This window comes from Pungitius pungitius, chromosome 20 (assembly GCF_949316345.1).
Source record: "Pungitius pungitius chromosome 20, fPunPun2.1, whole genome shotgun sequence".
In the NCBI taxonomy this organism is placed as follows: Eukaryota; Metazoa; Chordata; class Actinopteri; order Perciformes; family Gasterosteidae; genus Pungitius; species Pungitius pungitius.
In genome coordinates, this window is record NC_084919.1 from 2,603,399 (window position 1) to 2,626,948 (window position 23,550).

General features: G+C 48.6%; 2 protein-coding genes across 2 annotated transcripts; both read right to left on the bottom strand.

The window, feature by feature from the left end:
* Window positions 1–3,799: 3,799 nt before the first annotated feature.
* LOC119195194 (E3 ubiquitin-protein ligase pellino homolog 2) lies at window positions 3,800–13,689 on the bottom strand. The gene is made up of 7 exons (XM_037449937.2): window positions 13,041–13,689; window positions 9,408–9,537; window positions 9,047–9,148; window positions 8,433–8,630; window positions 8,177–8,362; window positions 7,886–8,091; window positions 3,800–7,777 (listed from the first exon to the last, which is right to left on the bottom strand). Exons 1-7 carry the CDS (start codon window positions 13,118–13,120, stop codon window positions 7,393–7,395), a joined length of 1,287 nt encoding a protein of 428 aa, XP_037305834.1. The 5' UTR covers window positions 13,121–13,689; the 3' UTR covers window positions 3,800–7,392.
* A 6,936-nt stretch (window positions 13,690–20,625) lies between these two features.
* Window positions 20,626–22,463, bottom strand: arf6a (ADP-ribosylation factor 6a). The gene is made up of 2 exons (XM_037448994.2): window positions 22,307–22,463; window positions 20,626–22,135 (listed from the first exon to the last, which is right to left on the bottom strand). Exon 2 carries the CDS (start codon window positions 21,541–21,543, stop codon window positions 21,016–21,018), a length of 528 nt encoding a protein of 175 aa, XP_037304891.1. The 5' UTR covers window positions 21,544–22,135; window positions 22,307–22,463; the 3' UTR covers window positions 20,626–21,015.
* Between the last annotated feature and the right edge of the window lie 1,087 nt (window positions 22,464–23,550).

Consider the following 23,550-nt stretch of genomic DNA (forward strand, 5'->3'; position numbering starts at 1 on the left):
TCCACGAGTGGATGGCAGAAAATAAAATAAACACCACCCCCCCTGCCCCCCCTCCCCGCTCTCTCAAAGACACAAAGTAATGAGGGGAAATAGCATCTTCATTAGTTGTCGTTTACGGGGAATTACGGCGCTGCCTCCTCGGGGCTGTTATTGGTCACGCTCAGAGCGAGAAGGAAGGGAAGTTTTTCGGGGAGACGTGTGAACAAGAGGAGGGTTTGGCCTACATTCCATTACAGAGCAGCGCGACCATTTTAGGTTCAGCTGTCAACGCGTTTATTTAAAAAATGAACTCGCAGGTAACTAAACGCGCTCGGTATATTACAGTGTTTTTAACAAGAAAGCTGTGTGTCACGCAGGGGGCTGAATGGGGAACATAAAAGACGAATTAAAGGCAAAATAAATCAAACAGGAACAGAAACTGAAAGACAAATGAGCGAGTGTTTTGGACATTATTCATAAAACAGACTGAAGGTGAAATCAGAGGTGCAGACTGAGGGAAACACAAAGGTGAGTCAGGTCGTGCGGAAACCTAAAAAGGCCCCATTTCTCAGCTCCAAACCCCAGAAGCATCAGACTAAAAGCCTCATGAGCGCCGACGCCAACACGGGAAGCACATAAGACGTGTTCTGCCCACAGAGGCAAAGAGTCACGGAGATATTCTCCACACTGAGCGCTAAGCTAAGCATCGAGTAGCTAACATACGAGGTCACTCGCTGCAGAGGCAACGCCAGCTCAAGTGTCTGGAGAGGAGAGATATACGAAGTTATATCTAAATATTACAGAACTACGCTCACGTGTTTATCTGAAAAAGCAACAAAAAAAACCCCACTGGTTTCATAGCTAGGAACTTACCTCACTTTATTAAACAGTCGGGATTTTCGGTCAGTCATACGTCATTACGGTCATTGCGTCCATTTTGTGAACTCTCCGAGGGGGGCGGGGCTTCCCGCTGGCGTTTGACCGCGCGCGTTTTCACCAGCGTTGCTATGACAACTACCACCGGCATGCGTGACCGTCTCCAAGGGCATTTAAAAAATCTATTATACTATTATGCTGTAGGAGGTTTAACACATTTTAAAGAGCTTCATCTGATGTAAAGCGTAATTCTGGGACGCAGTTTACGACATTTAAATGGACTTTTAATACTATGTTACATATTTTGCATTTATTTGTGATATAACGTAGGCCTTTTTTTTAAAATCGCAGATCTTATAACGCCCCATCGTAGTTTCTTTTTCAATGTTGGATTATATATATATATATATATATATACTTTGCTTTAATCCTGTAAGTGAAATTTGAACCAAAATGGAACAATGCAAGCTGTATAAAAGTGTGTGGATGACACTGGAGTAGGTGGAGGTGGAAAGTACCGCATCCTGAGCTCTGGGACGGGGAGCCCGGTCCGTGGCATGTGGCAATCAGCCCCCCCCCCCGGCGGCAGGGTGGGCGACCACTTGATGAGACACACTCTGGATTACCGACCCGCCGCCACAACATCGCCTCCCTAACAGGATAACGCAGCATAATACACTCCATAAAATAATCAAACTTATTACAACTCTTAACCCCGGTTTAATGCATTCTGCTCAGCTTACGTGTGCCGGCATTCACTGCCAGTCGAGGCACAAAAGAGAATAGTGCTATAAGTCTGGAGAACACAGGACAGCAGCTTGTGATGCCTTAATATTGGCTTTAATTGGATTTGTAAATGATGTGGCTAAATTAACACTTTCTTTGGCTCACTGACTTAGTGAAATGTGTAGAAGGGAAGAAAAAGAAGTGAAAGTCTTAAAGTTAATTAATCGTCTGTGGCCCCTAGCTTAATTAAAGTTTCCCAGTGTTTGTAGTTAATGGGTGGATTGATGAAACAATGGAACAAACGCCGCCGTTACCTCCAGAGTGAGTCCTAAGAGAGGAAGATATCCGAGTGGTTGATTATTAATCACACACACGACTCAGATGCCTTCACAAGCTCTTTTTCACTGTGTCTGTATGCATGCGCGCACACACACACACACACACACACACACACACACACATTCCCCTTCAGACTTCCCAGCCACTGATACCTCCCCTTTGAGGGTTTCACATTAATTAGCTGGGATCAAAACCTACAAATCCCTCCGCGGAGAATTGAACTGCATTGCTAAACCCGGCCTCCATCATCTATGCTAGGTCCCATGACACACACACACACACACACACACACACAGCACGATTTGCAAGGGAGCCTCTGGGTAGGTAAAAGCTGCTGGGCCTCCATTAACCCCGGATCCCTCTCTTCTCTGTGCAGCATTTACTAATATGATTAAAACCAAATTAATTTAGCAGCATATTGCGTTTAAAACAAATACACAATTTCAATACAAAGTTTTTATTTATTTATTTGGACTGTTGCCTCCTCAAGAGAAGGATTCAAGTAAAAAAAAACACTGAAAACAAACTGCTGTTTGGGCCTGAAAGCTGAAACGCTGTAAGGAGTCATTCTTTCTAATGGCCACCAGGGGGCGGCTTTCCAAATAAGTTACAGCTTTAAATCTGTGTGTGAATGTTTTGGTTTGCTCACAATTGTGTTATTTTACACCCACTTGAGTCACTTCTGTGACAGGGAAAAATCACTGAGAAAAGGTCCTCTTCCTCACACAATAAAGATTGTTTGGCGAGTTAATGACATGTAAATGTAAATGTAATGAGTAGGATATTTTTTAACCTTTGGGCGTTTCCCTGTTTGCCTTCATTAAAAAACATTGTAATTCATATCAAAGCATTTCAGCCACTTTTGTAACAATCATCACGTTAGTTTACTAACAAGTAATGACGTGTGTCCCTTTTTACATGAAAATCACGTACTATCAGAATAGAATTGACTTCTGTTCAAACGTTCAACAGATTTAGATTTTCTCCCACCTGTGTTTGGAATAAATGAGCCGAACTGTAACAACGACACAAGCGTGAAAAGGGTTTTGTAATCTTTGAAGGAAAAGGAGAAAAGGCCTTTTTCCCATGGTTCATCAGGTGAATCATTTCGGAAGAAACCTCAGAGTAACGCCTCTCCGAGCGGGTCTCCGGGAGCCTTTCTGTAAAACCCTGAATACTTTTTCAAAGAAAACAAACTTAAATCTTTTCATATGCTGCTTCGAATCAGCCGCTGTGTGATTCTGAAGCGTCTCATCACATTTGCGTGACTGCCAAAACTGCTCATTTAAACGCTTGATTATTTTAAAGAGGTGATGCAATTCAAAGCAACTTTATCATCCCCTGTGTGTGTGTGTGTGTGTGTGTGTGTGTGTGTGTGTGTGTGTGTGGGCCCCTGCTGTCGCATTCAGTGCTTGTGGAGGTCGCCCTCTGCTGGCCGCGGCACACACGACATCCACTCCTTTATTCGGTCACCTCGTGAATGCAAATCGACACATGAGGACGGACAGAAGGACAGAGACAGTCCTGCTTTTTAACAGGTTTATTGACATGTGTATAGCGATTGTCTGTGCACCGGGCGATTACAGAATATGATATAAAATAATACAAAATGGCTGTACATGACGTAGATGTATTAAAAAAGGAATGCATTATCCACTGTGAGGCTTTGCGCTGTATACGTGTCAGCTACTCACTCACCTATAGAAGGATGAGTTAACTAGTTGAGGAGGTTGAGGTTTTTCCATCTGAAGTGAAGCTCAAATGAAACATTTAAGGAAAAAAAAAAAAAAAAGTTAGAAAGACTGCTAACAGTGTTACTAGTGGTTTTAAAAACAACCCAAAATACTGTATCTGAAGAATTCACCAATATTTAAATAAAAAAAAAAAAAAACCCGAGTGAAACTTGCATAAAGACACCTGTAACCCAAAGAGGGTTGGAACAAGAATAAAATAAAGGAAAAGGGAAGGAGAATAAATATGTCCGCCTGTAAACTAGAAGCCACTGAGGGTGCCACATGCCAAACGGTGTTACGGTAACTGATGCACGCGTTGGACTGGATTTGGCGTGCAGCTGATCCAGATGTTTTGCTTGTGCCCTGCGTGTGGCTGACCGGAGGCCACACACCCAACCGCGCTCCTCTCACATTGGGCATTCACATCGGGACGAGGCTCTCGCACAGAGTTGTGTGTCCAAAGCGCTTCACAAGCGCTTTGGACACACAACTCTGTGCGAGAGCCCCCGGGAGCCTGTAGCTGTGAACTCAACATCTGTAAATCCTGAGCCACAGCAATTCCCAAACACTACAGACTGTGGGATACACACACACACACACACACACACACACCTAAAGGATTATTAGGAAGACCTGTTCAATTTCTCATTAATGCAACCCATCACATGGCAGTTGCTTCAATGCATTTAGGGGTGTGGTCCTGGTGAAGACAATCTCCTGAACTCCAAACTGAATGTCACAATGGGAAAGAAAGGCGATTTAAGCAATTTGGAGCGTGGCCTGGTTGTTGGCGTCTGAGTATTTCACCATCTGCTCAGTTACTGGGATTTTCACGCTCGCAACCGTTTCTAGGGTTTACAAGGAACGGTGTGAAAAGGGAAAAACATCCAGTCCTGCTGCAGTCGTGTGGGCGAAAACGCCTTGTTGATGCTAGAGGTCAGAGGAGAACGGGCCGACTGATTCAAGCTGATAGAAGAGCAACTTTGACTGAAATAACCACTCGTTACAACCGAGGTGAGCAGCAAAGCGTTTGTGAAGCCACAACACGCAAAACCTTGAGGCAGAAGACCCCACCGGTACCGGTACCACTCATCTCCACTACAAATAGGAAAAAGAGGCTACAATTTGCAAGAGGTCACCAAAATTGGACAGTTGAAGACTGGAAAAATGTTGCCTGGTCTGATGAGTCTGGATTTGTGTTGAGACGTTCAGATGGTAGTCAGAATGAGAACATGGATCCCTCACGCCTTGTCACCACTGTGCAGGCTGCTGGTGGTGGTGTCATGGTGTGGGGGATGTTTTCTTGGCCCACTTTAGGCCCCTTAGTGCCAATTGGGCATCGTTTAAATGCCACAGCCTACCTGAGCAGTGTTTCTGACCATGTTCATCCCTTTATGGCCACCATATACCCATCTTCTGATGGCTACTTCCAGCAGGATAAAGCGCCAGGTCACAAAGCTCCAATCATTTCTAATTGGTTTCTTGAACATGACAATGAGTTCGCTGTACTAAAATGGCCCCCACAGTCCCCAGATCTCCACCCAATAGAGCGGATTTGGGATGTGGTGGAACGGGAGCTTCGTGCCCTGGATGTGCATCCCACAGATCTCCATCAACTGCAGGATGCTGTCCATCAATATGGGCCAACATTTCTACAGAATGCTTTCAGCACCTTGTTGAATCAATGCCACATAGAATTAAGGCAGTTCTGAAGGCGAAAGGGGGTCAAACACAGTATTAGTGTGGTGTTCCTAATAATCCTTTAGGTGAGTGAATGTATATACGTATATATTGTATATATATGTTTCTTTTAGCGAGGTCTTCTAAAACTAAAAACGAAACTGAAATGCTGCCGTTTCACCGGCCGAGGGCTGGGAAGACGTCTCGGCCTGCGGCGGACGCCCTCGGCGCAGGCAGCAGGTCGGCGATGGGCCGTGCAAAGTCTTTGAGTGAGTGTACGGAGAGGTGGACATGCCGGACGTGTACGTTCAGCACATGCAAGCTACACGCTATTTCCATGCGAGGGTGCGATACCAATTATACGTCTTCCACACTCCAGGCTACTATTGAAAGTGATCAGACTCTCTCTTTTTTTTTTTTTCTTCCTTCCCCCCCAAGCAAGTTCACCAAGCAACACCATGATATTCAGTTACAAAAATAGTATCACAATATAGACCATTCAATATGAGCACCAGGGAGGCTAAATATAGCCTGAGTATTTGGCTACATTCATTGTCTGGGCAATGTTTTCACGGTAGCAGTGTGTCAAGTGTGTGTTTGTCGTACACAGTGTTGGCGACGTTTTGTCACTCACACGCCCTCCGAAGATCTACCACGCCAGAACAAACATACGGAACCTGCTTACACAGAGTCAAACTTATCAGTTAGAAAAATAGTTTTTTTTTTTTTTTTTTATAACACTGAACATCTAAAAGAATTCCTCCCCGTTTCCTAACAAAATAGTTTTCTTTGAAACAACAACAACAACAAAAAAGGTTATCTTTTGAGGTTATTCTAACACGGACCCTGTTTAGCATAATTCAGCAACCAGAAGTGTGTCCAAAGTAGCAGAAGCGACGTGATTGGTTCGTCTGACGTGTTCTTCTGCGTGTTGAGGCTATAAATGCGTCTGAAGCGAGCATTTAAATAAATGTCGGGGGTTTCAGTTGCTCGTCTTTAAATTCTAGTGTGCTTTGGTTAAATGTCTCTCTCACGCACACGCACACACACACACACACACCACCACATCTGGAAATAAAACAAATGGTGACATTGAACACGCCTCTGGTCGAGCCCTTTACCTGGAAACCATTTGGGCAGATCTACACAACGTCGAGCTTATCTATGGGACTGCTATTATTGCTGCAGAGTTATGAAGTGCATTTCACCCGGTTTTCATCCTCCGCCGGCTTCACGATCCGGGTAAGAATGGGCCGTGGGGTTTGGGGGGGGGCGGCTCCCTCTAGCGATCAACTAAGAGTCTGCTGGTTTTTTATTCCAACCTTCATACGGCACGAGGAGCCTCAGCGTTTGTGTGTGGTAATGTGCGAACGCAGAGTGGTGGTGACCACACAGCTCTGCGGATGCACCAGCCGGGTCGGTCGGGAAGGTCTTCAGAGAGAGAGAGAGACCACGTGTGAAAGGTGTTTTGTGTTTTTGTTGCATAATCTGGAGGCCAGATGGGTAAATACTGTTGGATGAGCGGCTCGCTGTAAGATGCGGTCGGACGTCGGGCCGAGAAGTGCAAGAGGCGGCGTTTCACCGGGTTAAGGACACGCGGGCGCTGCGGGCCAGTGAGGCGTCGCAGATGAACCGAGTAAAAAGGCCATTCCTTTCTTTTTGTGCAAACAGCTACTTGTCATTTCAGACATGGCTTCCGAGACGGAGAAATTAAAGTAAAATTAGCTTGATGGGGTGAAAATAATTGTTTTTCGTTTTAAGCTTCTGTGTGTAAATTGGTTTTACCTGTGAGGCCCCTTTCCCGTTAAGCCCACCTTAAGTTGGAATAAAAAAACAGCGGAATCTTCCAGTTACACTAAATACAGTCGTGACAGTAAGTGACAGCTGAGCTTGTCTTTTTTTTATACCAGCCAACAAGCACTGAGGGACGAACGGGGGGCGGGGACTAAGCGGCGGGCTACATCCAGGAACGGCGATGGACGCTGTTTGACGAACAACGTGACAGCGCTGCGAGGTGGACGCGGCCCCGGGCATCCTGCCGTCGCCTGGGGACGGCGGGCTAGTCGATGGGGCCCTGGAAGATGAGCCGCGTCCAGCCGGGGCTGCTGAGGGCGGCGGAGCAGAAGGGGCAGACGGCCCTGAAGGCGTGCGTCCCGTGCGGGAGCGGCGTCTCCGCCCAGTACCTGGCTGTCCTCTCCGAGCAGACGTGGCCGCACGGCACAAAGGCGTGAGTGGGAGCCCCGGCGTCCACGTACACGGCCGGCTCGCAGCCCAGCCACAGGGGCACGTAGGGCCCCACGCTGCGGCACAGGGGGCATTCTCGGCGGGCGGTCGAGCCCTCGCCCTCTCGCGGCTGCGCCACGCCCTCCGACCTCTGGCCCCAGTCGTGGCGCCCGTGGACATGGCCGCAGGTGAGGTAGACCCAGGGCTGGCGCTCCTCGAGGCTGAGGGGACACATCGACAGCGGGCGTTGCAGGAAGCGTCTTCTCCAGCGGCGCCGTTTGTTGTTGTAAGTGAACAAAAGAAAAGAAGGCGGTACATTCGGAACTGACCTGTGGCTGCGGGGCAGGCTGGGGAAGGCCAGCGTGCTCAGGCCCACCGGACACTGGGGCCGGGACGCGTTGAGCTCCTGGCGGAGTGCTTCCAGGTGACGCAGGGTGGGGGAGCGCATGAGGCCCTCGCCCGTGCGCCACAGCAGGGTGGCGCCGCACAGGTCCACCAGGGAACCGTCGCGCAGCGCGCTGCTCTCCCCCTCCGCCTGTCACGGCGCCGACACACACGGATAAACGTTACGCTGCAAACTGGCGGCCTCGGTCGGGCTCGGGCGGACGGCGGCGACTCACCAGTGTTCCCCGGGTGGGGCCGGAGCGCGTCTCGCGCAGGGCGTAGACGTCGCCGCAGACGGAGATCTCCCTCCACAGACCCTGCTTGGGGTCCTCTGGGAACCCCTCCGGGTGCATCACCAGCACGCCGTTGGTGGTCAGCCCGTCCATGTGCCCGTCGGGGTTCTTCCATTTGGTTGCTTTCTCCTGAGACACGAGGTTTTTATGATGAGCGTCACGGATCGGGCGGATTCACGCAACTCATCGCTCCACTCACCCCTAGGAAGATGTTTTTGGAGGAGTCAAAGCCAGCGGCGTAGATCCGCGCGGTGTAAGGCGGGCTGCGTTCGCACACCACCCGGCAGGCAAAACGCGAGATGGTGCTCGGAGCGATGGAGGGGTCCTCCCCCTCCTTCCCCCCCCCGGAGGTGTCCGTCACCACAAAGTCAATGGGGCTCTCTGTGGAGCGTCCGATCTGCAGGGAGCGGCACAGACAGGGGTGTTTCATCAGAACAAATGTCCTTCACAATGATTTGTGTTGGTATAAGTACACCCTTAATCATAGTTCACTTTAAGTGGGTTTTCTACAGCCTTAAAGAATATTGTTTCTCCCCTTGATTGTGGGTGAGAGATGCGTCATCATTTGCAGGCAACTAAAGAAATATGTGATGCTAATAAAAGACCAGAACTTGGTGTATAAAAATAGACCTCCTTGGAGAGTCTTTTCATCTTAATGTTCAATGGTCACCACCAAACCAAAATAATCAAGTACTGTAGCGACGTCCCTTTTTTAATGCCATTACGTATCGGCGTATTTTTGGGAACGAGCTTGCATGTGATCCCAAATCTGGGATATATTGATCCTGTTTTCTTGATGTCCTCGGTGGTTACCTGGAACATGTCTGTGCTGTTGTCATGGCAGTACTCCACCACCACCGTCTGGTTGCGAGACAGAGTGAAAGAGATGCTGTGCTGCCCCCTGCTGTGCACCGCCTGCAACGACACCGCCAAAAAGAACTGTTCATGCACGTGAGATGATGACACGCTACTCAAATATCCAGCGCTACATGTGACAATAACCCGACTTAAAATACTGACTTTTATCTTACTTGATCACCACGTGTCAGTTAATCACACACATGTCATGCTAAGTGATTCTTCCTCTAGCTCATTAATAAAGGACAACAAGGAATCGGGGGAAGGAAACCAGTGCCACACACGGATAAACAAGGACACACACACACACACGTACCTTGCCGTCCTGCGGCGTGTTGAGGATGTGCACGGCGCTGGGTTTGACCCCGTTGGCCTTGGCCCGTCGGTACAGAGCGAAGCGGCTCTTCCTGCGCCCGCGATCTCCGCTGGGTAGAGAGCCATTGTACCTGGAGAGGAGGAGGAGGGGGGGGGGGGGGGGGGAAACGTGATCAGGACATCTCGACGAGAATACAATGGACAATAGACGAGCGAGGAGCTCCCGCGTGAGCATGCCCGTTCATGTAGCGCCGTCTGCAGAGCCGGATGGTGTTGTTTGCAAACTGTATTTACTGTTACTCCTGGGGAGACTGGCCGTGAATTTTTAAAAAAGCCACTGGTGGCTTTGTGCGTCGTTGGGGGCGACGTCCTCGCGACATTCCTCCAGAGAAGCAGCACACTGGTGAACTGCTACTTGATCTCACCCACTCAGCTTCTACTTGATGCTCATACGCACCGACGCAGAGCTCGCTCATCATCTCCTTTCAACATAATAAGCATTTTCAGGGGGGGGCGGAATAGTTTTCATGAAACTAAAAGACCCAAAATGCTTCGCACTCGCTAATAGAAACAGACATTACAATTCAGATTATTCGAGTAAGAACTAACTGAAACCATGAGAATTTAAAGATTAAACATCAAACGATTCATTTCCCATTCCACGTTTTGATGAAAATAACAGAGACGCAGCGTTACAATCGTTCTGGTGTCCGTGCCGACGAGCAGACGTTAAAGCATCACTTTCACGGTTTGAGTTCACACAGAAGGTGGTGTGGTGGCTTCAGTCTGTTCGCTCATCTCAGCTTATTAAAAACTATTCCGAGACTCACCAGCGGGCAAGAAGCCTTTGAGGGACAAAAGCGGACTTTAGTGGCCTTCATGTAGTTGTTATTGCATGACGTGGAAATGCCTACATGCTGCTCATCAATGCTTTTCATGAAATGCATGAAATGTCCTCCGGTTTTACCTTATTAGAGATTGAATACTTTCTTCACCTCAAACACTGAAATAAATTATCTTATTTTCTGACACCAAAGTGGACAGATGATTCTAGGTGATTGAAATAATCCTTCGCTGCAACCACCGAATTAATCATCTGAACTAGAGCTGAAGCAATCAGTCAAACAATCGATCAGCGGAACATTATTTGTCAACACTTCTGAAGCCATTTTTATCTGCTTCCTTCCTTATCTGGTGCTGTTCGGAATTTCCCTCGTTCCCAACATGGTAAAAAATTATGTGTTTACACAACAAATACCAGTGACTCAATATTGTTGACCTTTTGGAGTTGAAAACTCCAATGTTGGTTAGGTTTGTGTGCGTCTGTGTGTGTGTAAGGGAGATTTGTTGACATTATGCATCGTTAATGAGCTACACTTCAATGAATCACAGGAGCAAAAATGTTTTTTCTGCATGGAACAACCCTGAGGTCAGATCAGATCAAACCCGAGCCTGCGTGGCGGTTTATACCGGACCCCCGGCTGAGCAGAGACGCGCCGGTATGAAGCGTGACCGCGGATGAGAGGGCACGGGAGGGACAGTCGGCTCACAAAAGGAGAAACGTTGATCCAGCAGAGGAGTCTGAAGACGAAAAGCTAAACGAAGGACAGGATGCAGAGCGACGAGAGGGCAAAGGCCAGAGGAGGAGCAGCAGCACGAGATCTGCCCGGGCGCCTCTGGCCTCCATCACGCACGTGCGCACGTCACGAAGCGCAGTATGAAATATTCACTCCTTCTGCCCCTCGACACAGAGTTTATTTTCGCTGAGGGCAAGTCACCGAGGGAGGTCCGCTCCTGTGAAAGTCAGCACTCAGCGAAACGCTGCGAGCGCTGCTGGGGAAGGGACTGGGCGACCGACGCAGGAATGCGACAGAGACGTCGTAAAGAGGGGTTACGGGGTGAGATAAAAAGGCGTGTTGGGGGGAGGGCGGGTGGAGGGTGTCTGCATAGCGACGGGAGAGAGTTACCAGTGAGTCGATGGGGGGCAGCGGCTGCACACGGCGTCCGGGCCGAGTAAGGGAATGAGCGGTGGCAGGCGGCCAGTGAAAAGATCACGCGGCCTGCAGCGGAGCCGGCATTGACCACACAGGGGGGGGGGGAGAGGGGGTGCACGGGATCATCGGGGGCCGGGCGGATGCAAAGTCAGGACCGCGCTCGCACAGCGCAGGCTGGGAAAATATGATATGTGACAGGAAGCAGTAGAGAGAACAGCCTGTTCTGACTGTGGGTCTGAACCCAGACACACCCCACTGCTCTGTGCATGGGATCACTTACATAACACCAATATTGACATTATCCATGGATCACTATGATGACAGCGTGACATTCTTCACATACTAGCAGCAATATCTATTTATCTATTTTCCCCTCCGGCCTTGTTTATAAACCACACAGAGGTCACTTATCACAGCCTGCCAGCTTGTGGCCATCACAACACCATAGCTCAATCGCTTCACTTAAATATATAAAAAATAAAAACACAAGTGCTTTTTTAAACGGGTAAAAACGCCGCCGCACCCACCGCAGAGCGCGCCTCGCGTTTACGTCGCACGCCCCGAAGAAAACCTGGTTAAAAGGACGTGAATTGATCAACTCCCTCCTCCGGGGAGGATGCAGAGGGGCTGCTCTGTTCTAACGGTCACATGGCGGCGGGGATCGACTCATCAGTATTCTGATGCAGGCGGGACGGGGCCTCCTCGCTCCTCCCGTGTTCAGCCGGAGAGGGGGGGGTGGGGGGGAAAGAGACAGGCCATCGGGTCAGTTATCTTTGGCGTACACAGAAAGCTCTGCGGGTGCAAGAGGGAGGCCTGTGTACGCCTGGATATGACCCTGTGTGTGTGTGTGTGTGTGTGTGTGTGTGTGTGTGGTGGCATTTCAGACCCCTGCACTGTGGAGGAGCTCCACGCTGTGGAAGCTGGCGGCTGTCATCAGCACATCCTGCTGGAGGGGGCTTTTCCTCCCCTCCTCCTCCTCCTCCTCCTCCTCCTTTCCACTGCACGGGTGGTCATCTGGCAGCGAGCTTTATTATTATTTTTTATTCCTTCGTTAGCGATTTAAAGAAGAAAGAAAAGAGACTGAATAATATGAGTGAGAACCTCATGTATTTTTCAGACGATGATGAGCCTCGCCAGTCCTACTTTTAGATCCAGCATAGTATGACATCATTGGGATTTTCAGCCTGAACAGTCTACCCCCCCCCACACACACACACACACACACACACACACACTACAACCATTGATAAAAAAAAGCGGCGCGGCTACACATTTATTTAGGCACCTTTAACCCTCGGACACACGTTGGCGTGGAAACGCAGTGTGTCGGGAGGACGCGCGGCCATTTGTGGCACAAAGTTAACGGTAGTTTGTGACATTACTACACAGTCACAGACGGGCAGTGAACGACGGTATTGTGCAATAAATAGATTTAAAAAAAAAATCAATGTGTTGCACGGATTTGAGAGGGGGGACGTTGGGTAAAGGATCGAACGAGAACGCGCACGTCATCGGTTTGGTTTATCGTGTCAAATTAACGTTAGACGTTAATTTGTCGCTCGAGCGTTTCTCCGTGCCCCACATGTGTAGTGTAGGCTTAAGCTTTTTAAAAAATAAAAGAGAGAGAGAGAGAGACTCACCCTAAAATGACCAATTCGCCGTATTTCACCGGGTCCTTAACGGGCACATCGTCATCTGCGTCTTTTTTCGGAGAATTCATCAGACTGGACCGCTCCGGGGGGAAGAAAAAAAAAAAAAACCCGCGTCCAACGGGAATAGTGTTGAGGTGAAACAATGCTAACACGCTCGAAACTGACGGGAAGTGACTCGGGTTGGAGTCTACCAAAGTTTGGGCACTGTTGGGCAAAGTTTTTCCAGACTTCCTGTTGTTTGTTTTATTGTTTTAATCCCGTGCAGGCTCATCTTTTCGTGGCTTTAATGCCGCCGTGTAGCTAGTTGGTATCCCAACATATCTGTTCACTAGCATTGGATACAACAACGGCTAACGGCAGGGAGTGGGGCGTACCATGTTTTCTAAGAAGGGGGGGGGGTCAAAATGTATTTTTTTTTTAAAAGTACATGACCAAATAACCAATGCAAATACAAATGTTTGGAAACGTCAGAAAATTCTGAACTGTCAATTAGGAGAATACGTGTTATTCATAATTCAATTCAGCAAAATTCACTCCAGCACGGACCTCCCTATGGAAGAAGAAATGGACGCGGCCCTGACGAGAATCTGCCTCCCGCTGATAGAATAAAATAGAGGCATTTCAAAAATCCGGAGGAAGTGCCCACTTACACCTCCCGGCATGTAGAGGAGTACTGGCACATTTAAAGTTTAACCACAGGCCGTGGCGCCTACAGCTTTGACCGGGTGGGTCGTTATGGAATCTGACGTAATGAGATGACTTGGAGGGAGGGGGTGGTGGTGGTGGTTGTACGTTGTAGCGCGGATGTGGGTCACCATTGCGCCCCAGACGAGATGCCTTCTTTTCTCCCTCATCTGCGTCGCACGTGGGAGTAGGAAGTCAGATATAGACTTACACTTCTTTCTCTCTCCCTCCTTCTCTCACACACACACACAAACAGAAGAGTGTTGTCTGTGAACTTATTCATAAAACTGTGACCACACGGGGGCAGTGCACCTCAGTTGCAAAGTGAAACTTTCTTGTCAATGAAGTTTGTCAACTTGTAACTATTTTAGCTGTGTGTCTAAACATCAGTGCTACCTGTTCTGGTATCCATTAACACCCGCTGTATTTTAGTTATTGTCATTGTTATTTAATGAGACAGCAAGCCAAGCCTTCGCTTGCGGGTCCTCAGTTCTGTCTCCATGGTGGCGCGGCTGCCTTTCCCAGGAACAGTGGCCTACCTTGTGATCTTGGCGGGCGGACTAACGTGTAGCGGCTTGCACGCAAGGTAAAGCACAGAGGTGCCCCGCTGCATCCTGCATGACTTTGCTATGTGGTATGTCTTTGTCATTGGAAACATTTGCCTCAGACGTTTACCTGTGCCATGTGAGATGAGACTCTAAAGGGAAATGCTGGAGGGGCCCCTCACCCGTTGCTGCAACTGCAGAGAGACACTGTTATTGACACCGGACGGGGGCCATGACTCATGAATGATCTTCAACAACACCTTTGATTTAGAAATGACTAGTCCACCAAGTAACAATTAACCAACTGGCAGGCCTCTGACTCACCTCATCGGGATATAGAATGCCAGTTTCTCTGTGTGGAGCAGACATTCAACCTCTCACATACTTTCCCTCCGAAATACAAAGTAGAAACTGGAAGGACCAGATGTGTGGTTCACTCAGTGAGTTTCTTTCCCACTCTGGGATCACGGTCACACCCTCCTCTCTCACTCGCTTTCTCCCGCATGTTCTCTGGCTCCGTCCTCTGCTCTCTCTTTTCTCCGCGGCATGGCCCTGTCCATGTTTGGCATCATTTTACCATTAACGTTGAAAATATTTGGCCTCCATCATGCAGGGGGAACCTTTGCTGCACTCCTCCATTTGTGTTTACCCTGTCTAACCAGGAATTTACCATGTTAAAAATGCTTTGAATGATTAAACTCCAGTTAGCTCTTGTAATGGATTCCTTGGCCAGCTGAAGGGTATTCAGCAGGGGAGAGTTTTGTGATTACAGGTTGGACGTTTTGTTCATAAACTGTCTCTCACGCTCACCTCACTGCTATAAATAGGCCAGGAAACTGTTTATACAGAGTGTCTGTCAATGACGTCATCAGCTCTGTCATCAATATCCCGTTGCAGCAGAGGCGATGAAGAGAAGCAGATGTCATTAATAAAAAATGAATTGGACATGGCAGTTCTGATTGACAGCCCCTTTAGTTTTAAATGACGGCCTCATCAGCCAGACAAACTGTCATGAGCGGATCCCAGTGTGGGGTCTCTGCCGGCTTTCACCTGCTGCCACTGTACTTATTTACATTCTCAATACACACAATACTGCTGGCATGAATAAAATGCTGCACCGTAGTTCACTCAAGTCCGTTTAAATGCGGGTTGATGGCATGTGTGGTCCCCTTTGTACGCCGCAGTTGTAGAAGCAAACGGCCGCGGCATCACCCCCGAGTCATGTAGGAGCCATATTTGGTGAGCAAATCACAGAACCGACGGTAATTGTGAACATTACTTCTGCTATCATTAGGCCGGGTGCATTTCAGGTCAAGCCAAACCTTTGGAGTGGTAGCTGCTCATCATTGGTGCACGCTAGGTGCACGCTCGTGCAGAACGTGCACCAATAATGACCATTCTGAAGAGACTCTCCTCTCGAACCAAGTAAAGCTGTGTGTTCCCAACAACAACTCAATCTGGATTTAGCTGGTGCCGCTTTAAAAGGTTGGAAACTGATATTTGAGGTGCAACAAGTAAGGGGACGGCAGTCAAGACGGACCGCTTAGATGTGCCCCAGACATCTGCCGCTGAGTCTTTGTCAATGTTGCCGTAGAGACGAGAGCAAACAAAGAAAAGGTATTTCTGTCATTTGGCTGCCCGGTCTCCCCCTGTTTGTACTTGGTGAAGCAGGACTAAGACTCCTTGACACCAAGCACACGCAGGAGTGCACAAATGTCTGCTTTGTGTGTGTGTGTGTGTGTGTGTGTGTGTGACACCACACTCCCGCTGGTTGGGGAGGCGGCAGACGCAGGCGCGATACTGCAGACGGCTCTCAGGATATTCCCATTCCTGCCCCACATGGGCTAGTCTAATTGCATACACAAGCACGTTTGTTGCGAAACATTTGAATTGAATGACAGTATAAACCCGACTGCGTACGCGGTAGCTCGAGGGGGGAACCCGTGCGTTTTGAGGCCCGTTGACTGCACGTCGCGATGTTGTTTAAAAAGAAGAGGGAAGATCATGTGAGATCATGTGAGGAGCAGGAGACAACGACGTCATTCGCCGGCCCTCGTGGAAACAGCTATATGGAGCCCAATCGCAGTCAGAAGTGTGAAAGATTAACAGCTGTAGCCGAGCAGTAGACTTTATGCACTTCAATTCGAATGAATCATTGATGGCGTCCCATCCTTCGGTAACCTTCGCAGGAACAAGAATACTAAAGTGTTCTTAAACAGCGAGACGGGACGTTCTTCTCTGGTGGCTTTCGGCCAATCACAGAGCCCCACGGAGCACCTGCACAGGCAGCCTGCCGCACGCGCTACATGAAAGCCCGAGCTCTCGGGGTGGGGGGGCCTTTACGCCCGAGGCAGATGGCTCCTCCGACGGGTCACTAATGAGACCGGGCGTTATTCGGGGATTTCGTGTTGTGTGTTATTTAGGGATGAGAGTTGTGCAGCGGACTCTATTCCTGTGTTGGAAGGTGGCCAGCAGGCACCAGAGAGAGAGAGAGAGAGAGAAAGAGACATTTAGAATAATTGGCTCCCTGTTCGGTCTGACAATAATTCCTGGGCAGACCTATTAATAATTACACAACGTGTGAAGGGCAGCTTTTGACCTGGGCTCAACAGCTCGGGCTCATTACAGCCGCTTTTAAAGAATCTGTAGCGGCGCTGGGGACACTTGTTGATCTACAAGTCACAGAGATAAAAAAATAAATAACATTCCTCTCACTCTTCATGGCCAAATTCAAGTCAAAAACAGTCAGGCTTTCTACATCAAGCCTGTGTCATTTCTCTGGCCCAGTTAATTATGGTGCCGTGTTACAGACACATGATTCACCTTCTCTTCATTCAGACAGGCCTTTCGTGCTGTGCCGCTAATCTCTTTTCTCTATCCATCTGTCGCTGTGGTGGGCCATGTGTTACACAGGAAGGTGGCAGCATATGTCACTTCCTGCCGTCAATGAAAAGCACAGCTCAGAATACACCCATTCGTTGGGGTTCTCGGAGAATCGTTTTTTTGTAATTTGAAATCCGGGTACGGCTTCCTGTTGTCGACGCTGCCGCTCAAAGTCGTCCCCCACGCGACACGTGTTACATTCAGACGAGAGACTCGCCGAATAAGTTTTAATCATCTTTCGTGCTGTTAGGCTGCAGGAAGGCCTCTTTTTAAAATGACATGCAATTTAGTATGAAGGGGTGAGTCAAATTCTGGAGAGTAATCTGTAGCGTCAAAGCATCGGCATGTGTGCAGATTTCAAAAGGCAGGTTCCTGTTTCGAGATGCGGGGGGCGCGGGGGGGGGTATCAACAGGTGTGTTGGTTAAGCAAAGCTATTATTAAAAAGTCAATCGAAACAGCAGGTTAGTGTAGATTAAGCTTTAATGGAATATATCATTGGTAGGGGGGGTTTATCATTCGATTCTTCTTCTTTTGGGGGCCAAAATCAAAGTTTCAGTATCAGGGATCAGTTATATCTGCTAAAGTAAGATTGATTGGAGAGCTTGCTTCCTGTTCTTGATAGTTTTCTCATTGTGTGTGAAAACCGACTGATCACACCCAAACAATGACATTCAAATGATATATCGAATATATTGTGAACAAAACATCTGATGTTTTGTGTTAAATATCTGTAAACACTACCCTCAAGTTGCCTCCACCTGCTCTTCTTTAACACACACACACACACACACACACACACAAAAAGGCCTCCATTGATTCCATCTGTGAGAGTGACGCCTTACTGCTGCACACGTCCCTCCCACTGCACGACTTCTCCACCAAACGCAAACACAGGCCTCGGGCTGCCTGTAATTATCGGCACATTGTCCGAGGCGGAGGGAACCGCTCTGCGGGGCCCGAACGTCACTCTGCTCGTTTTTTAAAAACGGGCTCGGTGACGACCGGGGACCCTTTCTGAGCCGCGGCTCCGGGCCAATCCAGTCGGTCCCAAAGGGCCTTTGTGTGCGCGTGTGTGTCAATGGTGGAAGTTGTTAGACAGGAAATGCCTGTGACAATAACCATTGAGTCAAAAGACAGAGAAAAGCGATAATGAAACGATGGAACCCGTTGCTGGTGTCATGGCCTGGAGCCTTTGCATCGGTTGCATTCCATTTCCACAGCGAATCGGGGTCAAAATGACGTGGAGGGATAAACGATCTCGTTAATCCGAAATCATTAAATAGCTGACACAATGCTCAGTGCTGTATCCCGACACCGCGTTGGTCCGACCAACCACAGGCTGCAGGCCTCGCTGCGTGACGGTTGGTGGAGGCGTGGTTGCAGTTTCTAAAAAACACAATCAGTGTATTGCTTCATCGAGTAGACCAAGCAGAGAGGGGACTACTTGTCGGGCAGTTTGAGTTCAGGTCTTTAAAAACACAACCTCTTCTGTGCCCCCCCCCCCCCCACCCCCCCGCCGTCGGGATGTACGTTGTGTGGACAGTTTCCTGGTCAGCTCTGTGAACAACATCAACATTTAATCAAAATCAAAGAGGAACGCCTGAGTAAACACATGACGGAGGATCGCCCCCCCCCCATTACCTCCGGAGCAACACACAATGGCTAAAAGCTGGACACCAAAGAAAAGTCTGCTCGGGCTTTCATTCGAATCCAACGCTTCCGTAGTCAGCAGAGACCTGTGATCCCCCCCCCGCCCCACCCACAACAGGCATGTGACCACAGAGCCCGGTCCCCTGACTGAGGGCCACAGGTGAGTGGAACTGCCCCCCCCGCCCCCCCTCATTTCCCCGAGAGAAGAATCAGGCATCGGTACATTTCACTTGGGAATGTCCACGTCCTGAAGCGAGGTGTAAGAGCGAGCGGTTTCAGGAGAGATAAACGCCCCCCCCCCCCTCTCCTCCCCCCTCTCCTCGCCCCTGTCCTTCATGGGTTAAACTTCACATCCAGCGGCGACAGAACAAACACGGCGTGAGCAAACACCGAGCTGGAGGCCTGGCGTTCCTGCGCTGGGACTCTGCAGGACGTCTCTCGGGGGGACACATTAGGGCGTTAGGGCATATTATCAAAGACTGCACTGGAGAGAGTACTTTACACTTTACACTCAGTACCTTATGTTGACACTTGATGCACAAATGAACCTAAAACGCAAACCCAGCCGAATAAACGCTCGCCTTTGCAACGTTCCCTGACCCCCGGCGGCGTCTCCTCCAGGGCTCCGGGACACCCGCAACTCTGCAGCGCTACGTAGTAGGTTGGTTACGACTAATTAAACATGAATGGCTTCAACAACAACAACAAAAATCCCCACCTGATCTCAAGTCTGCCGCCTCAGCGACGAGTCCCCGAACCCCCAAAAAAAGCTCGTCACTGACCCAGATTTACTCTTCTAAGGAAAAATATGTTGAGCACAACGTCCGATTCTTATCGTGACGAGGACACCAGTCGTTGTGAGTCATTTCCATTAAACTTTTAACTGCGCCCTTGTTTGAACACACCTGGGAGTTTTCCCACTAGCGGCGTCCTTCTGTTCCCTACTTTTTTTCCAAGTTTAAGCTCGTTGACGTTGACTCTTCTTTCTTCGGCACCGAGCTCCTCGCTAACCCGCTTGAAATTCACCTGTGGCGACACCTGACATAGTTTACCCGACGATCAGCCCTCTGGAACCAGAGACGTCATCATTTATTCACAGCGACTCGCGCTCGAGGCCCGAGGATCGGCTCTGACCGGTCGCCCCCCCCCCCCCTCCTCCTCTTTTTCACTTCCCAAACTCTCGCTTCCTTCTTTTTGGCGAGCGAAGCGAAAAGCATCGCCTCTCTTACTGCTTATTGAAAAAGGCGCTACTTCCGTTCTGATCTGGATATATGTTTTTTTTTTTATTATTTCATCAGCATAGCAAAAAGAAAAAGGGAACAAAAAGAAAGCAACAGAGCAGTGTCAGTGAACTGTGAACAGGCTTGATGTGAGTCTGCAGGACCTTAACATGGCAGGTGATGATGATGATGAAGGGACGAAGAAGAGCAGAGTATAACTGAACCGGGGGAGGGGGGGGGGGGGCAGGTTGGGTATTTCGTAAACATTCTCTGAGGTCCAAAAGTCAGTCACAGACAAGCTACAATGTGCACAACCAGCTAGTTGGCCACTGCCCCCACTTCTTCCAAAGTGCAAACTCAGCAGTTGAGAATACCTCCGTGGTGCAGATAGGTGCCCTGATTTTGGGAGCACCTGTAACCCCCCCCCCCCCCCCCGAGGAGGCAGCTGAATCACGTGCCTGCGAGTCCCAGCGACGGTTTGAGCCGTGAAAGCGATATGCCGAGGAGTTTCCCGTCCTTTTGAATATGCGGCTGAGTCATGGGAAGAAGGGGGGGGGGCCCAAACGTATTAATCCCAAAGTCCCCTGAAAGGAATTACAAAAAAAAAGAAGAGCTCCAAAGCGAGCGGATTGCGTATTTAAACAGTAGCCTACTGATTATACAGAATGTGAACCAAAGCAAAGGAAAGCCAGCCAAAAAAAGAAAGATAAATGTCCTCTTGTTTAAATGAAATCTGGGGTTATATTGAACTCATTGTTATCAAAAAAAAAAGGAAAATAAAACAAGATATAATTGCTCCTCTCTTTGACGTACACTCGGCAGAGAGGTTGTGGTAATTAAATTGCTTCAGATTGCATTTTTTTTCTTCTCTTCTTCCTCAAACTCTTGTTTTCGTGCTCAGCGGCGATCTCGCTTTTTTTTTTTTTTTTTCTCTTTCTCTCGCCTCCAAGTGTCCAGGCCGGTGAAGGGACCAATCAGCATTAAGATTTGTAATTGGAGGTGAGCCAGGTCAGGCCCTCGTACAGTCCGTCCCCCGTGGTGGCGCACGAGGGCTGGACGTACCAATTCCTGTCCCTGATCCGGGTCAGGCCGAGCTTCTCCTGGATCTCGTGGGGTTTCATGGCGTCCGGGAGGTCCTGTTTGTTGGCGAAGATCAGGATGATGGCGTCCCTCATCTCCCGGTCGTTGATGATCCGGTGGAGCTCCTGCTTGGCCTCGTCGATGCGGTCCCGGTCGGCGCAGTCCACCACGAAAATGAGGCCCTGGGTGCCCGTGTAGTAATGTCTCCAGAGCGGGCGGATCTTGTCCTGTCCCCCGACGTCCCACACGTTGAACTTCACGTTCTTGTAGGTGACGGTCTCCACGTTGAAGCCCACCGTGGGGATGGTGGTGACCGACTGTCCCAGTTTCAGCTTGTACAGGACGGTGGTTTTACCCGCGGCATCAAGTCCAAGCATCAATATTCTCATCTCCTTGTTGCCAAAGATCTTTGAGATCATTTTCCCCATCTTGTTTGCTGTGCATAAATACTTTTGTGGGAGCGGAAGAAGAAAAAAGAAAAGAAAACAACAACAAAAAAAATGTTCTTCGATGCAACCTGACGTCCTTCCACGTGACGTCACCACATTTGAAAAAGGCGGTGAGAGGCGCAATCAGCAGGTGTGACCTGAGCGGGTGACTTCTCACTGGGAAATATGACACTCCCCCCCCCCCCCCCACACCTCTCGTTTCAAACTAGGCTTCCTTTAAAATCCACATTTCAACTCTCCTGTAAACAACAAAAAAAGCTGGACTTGATACGGAGCAGATTTGTATTGTTATTGTTTTTTTCTTCTTAAAACACTATAAAATAATCCGGCCCAGTCCCACCAAACCCGGGGTTCCCACACTTGCCCTTTAGCCAATCGCAGTCGGTAGAATCCAAAACCACGGGTTTTTTTTTTTTTTTGGGGGGGGGGGGGGGGTCCTTCTTTTCTTTTCTTTTCTTTTTTTAAAAATCCACCCGGATATTAGCTCCCTGGTCTGGTCCGTCCAGCCGGGTGAAGGGGGTGTTCGATCAGAAGGTCATTGATTCATCCGAGTTTTTCTTCTCCACCCCCCCTGTGACACACGAGCGGCAGAGAGAAGGGAGGGGTGTTAGTGAGGCACAGAGGACAACTTCGGATCCGAGTAAAAAAAAAAAAGAAAAAAGAAGAAAAAAAAAAGCTTCTCTCTGCAGAGGCTAAAAATAAGAGGAATAAACACCACGGACCCGGAGAGCGCGGTACGTACCAACGTCTGCGGCAATCATCACCCAGTCCCCCGGCCGTTTCTCCCCTCTCTTGCCGCTCTCTCGCTTCCCCGGCTGTTCAGTCACGGCGGCGGAGGGTGCTGTGTTACCGGAAAAGGTGCGGACCCAGATCAGCCGCCACTTCCTCTACGCCTGCTCGCGCACGCGCACACGTGCACGCGCTCCGCCGCTGCTGCGTTCAGGGACTCCTCGTGAGCTCCGAGATCGGACGACCCAAAAAGTGTATATAATATTACTCTTATCTTTGTTGGCAGATAGCATTGCGGTTTTATATTGTACGTAATATTACTGTGATTATAGTAAGCTACAGTATAATGCATATACCACTATATTATTAATCACATGAATTAGTGTATTACTATTACTACTAGTACGTGCCACCATAAGTGGTAATAAAAGGCTACCTAGACCTAGAACATTATTTAGAAAAAGAGGATACCCTGTTCTGTGCAAAATCAGCAACTAAAAATATTTTAATTGAAATCTGATGACACTTTGGGGGTGGTTTAGTTATATTTACAGTTAACTGGAATAAAACTGTATCAAAACTCACTTGAGCAAACATACAAGATCACTGTGAAAAGTTAAACAAATGGCATAAACAAAAATTAATATGTACCACCTAAAAATAAAAAGCGATCAGAATTGATCAAACTGCATCAGCAGTAATACTGACATAGGATAATCTCTGACATAGCTCTGATTTAGCTTTTACACATTTACACACATTCATCATTCAAATGCCATTCGTTCAATACATATATAATAACGTTATCAATTTACAATAACTAAACACAGTAAAGAGTTTCAGGATTTACGACTGTACATAAAAGCACCATACGCCATTTCGCATGCGTGCTTCACAGCAACCGATCTGCACACCATTTGAGCTTTCATCATGAATTAAATCGCCTCTAATATTGCGTCTGCCACATTATTTGTATGCATAGCTGTGCATATGTAACAGATGTTTGGATTTAGTGAGCCTACTGATTTCAAGAGACTGGGGGTGGGGGGGGGTTACAGCCGGGTATCTCCGACATGTCCGACCATTCATTCCAAAAAGGATCCAGTATGATTACGTGGATGTTGGGAGGAAGTAACGTCCGAGTGTTACACGCTGTATTTCAGGGGTGCTTAATAAAAAATATGCTGTCCATCATCTCTGTACAAAATAACCAGTTGTTTTAATTCATGTATAACTATTACCACTTGGAAAATGCAA

Bases quoted from the DNA above. Each gene is read 5' to 3' on its own strand.
- LOC119195194 (XM_037449937.2), bottom strand. From the start codon at position 13,120: ATGAATTCTCCGAAAAAAGACGCAGATGACGATGTGCCCGTTAAGGAC. The intron at 9,149-9,407 runs GTACGTGTGTGT...GTGTCGTTGCAG, and splicing joins ACACGCCGCAGGACGGCAAG to GCGGTGCACAGCAGGGGGCA. The intron at 7,778-7,885 runs GTCAGTTCCGAA...GTGTCCCCTCAG, and splicing joins AGCCTGCCCCGCAGCCACAG to CCTCGAGGAGCGCCAGCCCT.
- arf6a (XM_037448994.2), bottom strand. From the start codon at position 21,543: ATGGGGAAAATGATCTCAAAGATCTTTGGCAACAAGGAGATGAGAATA.